At 37.9% G+C, this 6,000-nt stretch overlaps 1 protein-coding gene across 1 annotated transcript; it reads right to left on the reverse strand.

Moving 5' to 3' along the window:
- Positions 1-607: 607 nt before the first annotated feature.
- On the reverse strand, positions 608-4,684 carry LOC123986438. The gene is made up of 5 exons (XM_046074686.1): positions 4,649-4,684; positions 3,723-3,844; positions 2,913-3,026; positions 1,339-1,381; positions 608-1,146 (listed from the first exon to the last, which is right to left on the reverse strand). The coding sequence occupies exons 2-5, from the start codon at positions 3,774-3,776 to the stop codon at positions 950-952; spliced, it is 408 nt and encodes a 135-aa protein (XP_045930642.1). The 5' UTR covers positions 3,777-3,844; positions 4,649-4,684; the 3' UTR covers positions 608-949.
- Between the last annotated feature and the right edge of the window lie 1,316 nt (positions 4,685-6,000).

Genomic DNA, 6,000 nt, shown 5'->3' on the forward strand with positions numbered 1-6,000 from the left:
TGTAAGACTGTGTTGTAGTGTGTGTTTTTGAGGGCATGTGTGTCATGTCTGAGTTTGGTTTTTCAGCAAGATTGAAGGTTTTGAGTGGAGAGCTTCATTTTGACCAGAAAATTGGATATAGAATTGGGTGAGAAGTTGTGGATTTGTGTTTAGAGAGAAAAAGAGGCATAATTTCAAGAAATGTGTCTGAGCATTCGAGAAAAACTGTTATTAAACCCACAATAATTATTAAGTAAGTCTGGGTTTATTCACGTGATAATTCAATGCCATGTCTATTTATTTAATTCTGAACACATGATGTCTCCATACAGCCCCTGTAAATACAAATTTATTCTTTAAAATGCATGGGGGCTTTTAAGGGTACTATTGTATTATAGATGAACCAGCTGAAAATGTAGCTCATCCATAATATTATTCATAACCTGATCAAAACACTAGAGGGCATTATGCTGCCATGAAATACAACACAGGCTTACAGAGGAGTTTATTGAAATACTGTAGGTTGGTAACATTTTTACATGTTTTTGAAAGATCCACAATGTTGACAAATTATTAGTTTTCCCCCATATTTATATACGCAAAACACATAAATTACATCATACTCAAAGCCACTCACGCACCCAGTCCCTCACAGCACATCAAAACTAATCACTCATTCAGATGTACAGTATTTTAACATGTATTTTTCACTTAGACTTTTAAATAGAATATTAGAAGCTATTTGAGATGTGAGCTATTACTGTATCGTGTTTATAATGTGTCACTAATCTAGGATCAAGTATTATTTATCATACAGTTTAAATGTATATACATTTGCATATGAGTATATGCATTTGTGTGTATCATTACAGAGTTCATCCGTCCTTTGGTGAATCCACATCGTTCCACCTGCTTCCTGTTTTCTCTCAGGCTTGCAGCACCAGCACCAGCATCCCTCTTCCCGGTCCATCTACTTGCCATTCTTGTGTTTCTTCTGTTGGAACTTCCTGAAATGGGTCTGGATGGTGGCAGCGGCCTTCTCAACTTCAACAGGGCTGAGTGGAGGAACAGGTGTGGTGCACGTCCCATTGCTGGCATTGGAGTCTGAGCACGACAGGACACATGGGATAGCCAGAGAGGCAGTAGCAATAGCCATGGAGACATAGTCTGTAGCAATGATTAAGTTCAAACACATGGTTTACTTATTGCCTTGATTCAAGCGGGCTATTTTTCTGATTAACAGTTGAGACAGTTGGATTGGACACTTGATTTGAATCAAACCCTAGTGGTAACTTTAAGATGACAATTATCACGGCAGAAAAATAGCCTGCATTTAGTTGAATTAACAGTATCACTTACTCTTTCTATACACGCCTATGCTGTTCCTCCTGAAGCCATCAAACTGTAAATTAAACAGAATAGCTGTGCGTTAGAAGACACTCACTTTTTTTCCTTTGTGCGTCACAAAGGAGAAAAACAGGAAGCATCAATTGTGAGAATGCGATATCAGTCAACTATAAACATTATCAGTGTTACAATCTTATCTGAAATGTTGTTCACATACCACTGATGCACAAAAATCAGACACACATGCAAACAGATAACCAAGCAGGATGTTTGGCTACATTCTTCTGAATCTCAACTGTACAAAATGTGCAGTACTTGTGTGACGAATGTGCAATATACATGTGTGACTGCACCTGTATGTGTCCTTTCTATCTACTGTTAGGGAAATGACCTCAAACACAAATCCCCTTGATTGGGATTACAGCTCAAGCAGAGCAGCGGCAGGGAAGACAGAGGCTGAGGACTGGACCAGTTTAGCCTGCTTACCATTTTTTGGATGTGTGCCTGCATTTAGTCCCCCACACAACGGCCCCATGACCTCATCACTAAGGAGAATTTAAACTGGGGCCTGTCTAATACACAGAATGTCTTTCTACACCTCTGCCTCTGTTTTGTTAACTCCCTTGCTTCGTGTTGCATTTGTTGTGGGCTTATGCGTTCTTGTCCTTTCTCGTTTCAGCACCTGTGCCCTCAGTTAACCACCAACGTTCCTCTTCCTGCAGTCCAGCTCTTTGCCTCTGTTTGTCTTTTTATTTGCCAGCTTCATATTTATAAAAGTCTAGGTCAGAAGGAACCTTCAAACCAGTTACCTCAAACTAAGAAAAAGGCACAAAAAAATCCACAGACAGATGAACTACAGTTTGTTATGCCTTACGCATAACAAACTGTAGTTCATCTGTCTGTGGATTTTTTGTAAGCAGAGGTGTGCACTTTGGACTGAAATGAAATGGGCTTCTTGATTCAGGAATCAATAGTGAAAGCCTGAGGAATAGCTAAATAACTGTGAAATTGTGGACAGTGTTGCCAGTGGTCTCTGTACAAGGATTTATTGATTCGGTGAGGGCCAAAAGGTCATTCTTGAACTGAATCTGATGCAAAACCCTACTTTATTTTATGGTATTATTTAGGTGGTGATGTTTGAGTGTAGAGGCACCAAAAGTCATCTTAGTCTTGTAAATTAAATACCTCTATTTTCCTTTGCTGTCCTCCTCTGAGACACTATACGCAAACATAAGACACGTGACTAAGCTTATATGCTTACATGCTGAGTTGAGCTTGGTTGCTGACCTTTCCACATGCTCCGTCTCGCCATTAGATCACAGAAGATTAGAAAAGCTCATTTATGATGAAAAATTCCTGCCACATAGCAGCATCCAAATAGCAGAAAAAGTTTATTTTTCTTCACAAACTACTATCAATGTTTCTGTGAATAATGAAATCCACAGAGGAGCAGTCCAGAGTGGATGTGTCATGTGCCGAATGAATGTGCAGCGTATTAGCTGTAAGGAATCAATTGCTTTGGTGCGTCAGCATGGCAATGTGTGTGACAGCAACCATACAGAAGTTCAGATCTCTTTACAACTAACCTCATCAACTTTGCTGCTCCTCCGACTGTGTGACACTGAGTGAACCTGCCAAGGCAAAGGCTGGGACACCATGTAAGGCAAAGGGTCCTGTTGCCGTGCAAAACGTACCCCTATCTGAAAGGGAAAAAAGGAGTCTAGGTAAGAGGTGGCACTGTGTGTGTCGAAGGCTGAAACATAAGCAAACTCATCACTCACTTTTACAGTAGAAGGCCCATTTTTTTGAATATCTTTCCCACAGGTCTCAGGATTAATTATAAAAATAAATGTGAAAAACATTACATTAGTTTGGCCCACTTTGGCCCATGTTTTTCAGTGGTACATGACTTTGCACTGCTGAATTTGCTAACATTTTGACACTTTTTTTAGATAATAAGTGGACAGGAATGCTGCACATTAAAAGTTTGGTTTAACATCACATTAATATCATTTGGATGCTGTCGATATAAGTCTAATTATAATTTGACTTTGACAGCCTGTTTTAACATCACCCTAATCACATTCTGATGCTGTGTACATAAACCTGATTTATATTTGACATTGACACCCTGGTGGGTGAGAATACAATGTTATGGTTGCAGCAAAAACACAGTGCACTTTACCCACAAATGTATTCCTTCTAATATGGAAATATTCCTCATATTTGTTAATACAAATATACACAATATTTTAATATTGAAGACAGTTTAAAACAACCAGAATATTAGCATAACACATTTAATACATGTTAAAACTAATCTCCCATAATTATAATGAACTGAATTTCTATTTCTATTCTTATTTGTATTCAGTCTATCATTCTAATCATCTTACCGATTCTACGACTCTGACCATCACATACATGGCTGTTAGCATGGTGATCAACATCTTGACCACTATTCCTTGAGCGTCTCCTTAATGTTTTCTTCGGTTTTCAATTACTTTCCTCAGTCCTGCTGGAGAAAAGATCCACACAGGAACAGATCTGAACAATCAGGAGTGCAACATGGGGCTGCTCAGTGGAAGGGCAATTGAACGCGCAGTGTTGTGAATGTCCACTCACACAGGTACACAGACACAAACATGCGCACGCACTCCATTCTCACAGTCTGTGACACACGAGGGTAAGACTGCTAAAGAGCTTTGCAGGACAGAAATAGAGAAGCCGTAAATCTTTTCCTCTGCACAACACTTATCCTCCCAGACCAGGTTTTATTCAGACATGTAGGATTAAAAAAAGAATACTTCTCACTGATCATTTTATTTGCATATCATTTTATCTTCCTTTTATTTCATTTTTGCGTGCCAATTATACAAGCTCATGTGTTACACTGGTGTGACTCAGGGTGAACCTGTATGGCATTTTTGACATAGGTACCACTTTCTAATGAGGCACCTTTATGACGTGTTTATATGTTGTAACTACTGAATTTTATAATGGTTATTAAATGAATTACTCATCCTGTACCAATAAGTAATAAGATGCGGTTAAAATGTTAGTAAGCCATTGATAAATTCGTAATAAGTTTTTAATCCTCCACAAAACTCCACAAACCTTTTCCATAAGATGGTCATTCTGTGCAATAAATCAAAGGGAGTTTTCACAACCTGGCAACCCAAAAGTTGCTCTCATTAATGGCCATTCATGACAGCTTTTTGTTTCACAACAAGCCTCTTATGAATGGTGGTTTATTAGAAAGTGGTACCAACATGAACAATTAGGTTAATGTAGTGTAGATAAATAAATGATGCCCACTTACTTTCAATAAGATTCAAGATAAAGTTGGCTGATGATGCTTTGATAAAAACAAAAAGTATAAATCGGATTAAATAAATTAAATTCTTTTTAAATTAAACTCAAAATAATTATTAAAAACTTAAACTGCTAATCTCATCTGAAAATTTTAATTATGCTGTCTATATGCACTTTAATTTTTATTTATTTATTACTTTCAGCTCTAAACAGAACTTCATGAACATCCATACAACACATCACCAAACAATACAACACTGAACAAAGACAACACAAACAGTTGTCAGGGGCAGTTCAGACATGTAAACAATCTCAATCTCAGTTATTCGTTAACTAAACATTTCAGTTGATTGTTGGCATCATGTTTCTTTTCAAAGATACCACCTTTAATCTGAAACCATTATTCTTTCCCAGGAGAATGCATCTGTTCTTTGTACAGTCCCCTTTTAGTTCCCTTGGTTGTTCCCAACATATCCCATAATGTCTATTAAAAAATTGCATTTACATTATTCCAGTAAGGCTTTAGTTTACTGCAGCTCCAGAAAACAGGGGTATAGTAGGCATCCAGATTGCCACAGAGCCTCCGAAATTGCTCTGAAGCTGCTGCATATGCGACCCAGCTCAATACAATTCTTTCCCTCTTGTGTTTATATTCCCTAATTATCTTGTATTTGCACTTTCTACATATTTTAGGTTGGCCCTTCCCACTGATATTGGGAAAATATAATAAGAAGGAGAGAAGGGTGAAAACTGGGAAAGACAGTTTGAATCCACCTGTATTTACAAAACGGAAAACCATATTTTTTTGCAGCAAACGTGTCTGAGTTAAATCTTTTTCTCTACCTGAAATACATATAATTACATAAATGTTTTTAGCAAATCATGGCATTTTGTAGGGTCATAGAAAAGTTAGATTTTGGCTGGCTGTGAACCAAACTCTTTTGGGATTATAAAGTTGAAGTTGAAGTACAGGATATTGTATTTAGATAAGGACTCTTATTTACTGAGATTGTGCTCTCTGCAAGTAGTATGCCAGGTATGTATTTGTAATAACCAGATATCTGAGAGATCACACATGACCAGGGTTTTGTGCGTCATTGTGTGGAGCCTCACCTCTGACACTTGCAGACCAATGATAATCTTTTGGGCAGGTGTCTGCCACCAGGCCCTGCACTATAGACAGACACGGTCTGCTGTTATCTGAATATCAAGCCTGTCATGTAAAGAAGTTTTACGTAATCACTTATTTCACTTGTTTACATGTTCCTTGATATGTGATCAGTGTGTGTGTGTGTGCGCATGTGACTGTTGTCTATTTCATAGGATTAGATCTAGCAGGAATGTGTCTTGTCACTGAAC

Source organism: Micropterus dolomieu, linkage group LG17 (genome assembly GCF_021292245.1).
Source record: "Micropterus dolomieu isolate WLL.071019.BEF.003 ecotype Adirondacks linkage group LG17, ASM2129224v1, whole genome shotgun sequence".
NCBI lineage: Eukaryota > Metazoa > Chordata > Actinopteri > Centrarchiformes > Centrarchidae > Micropterus > Micropterus dolomieu.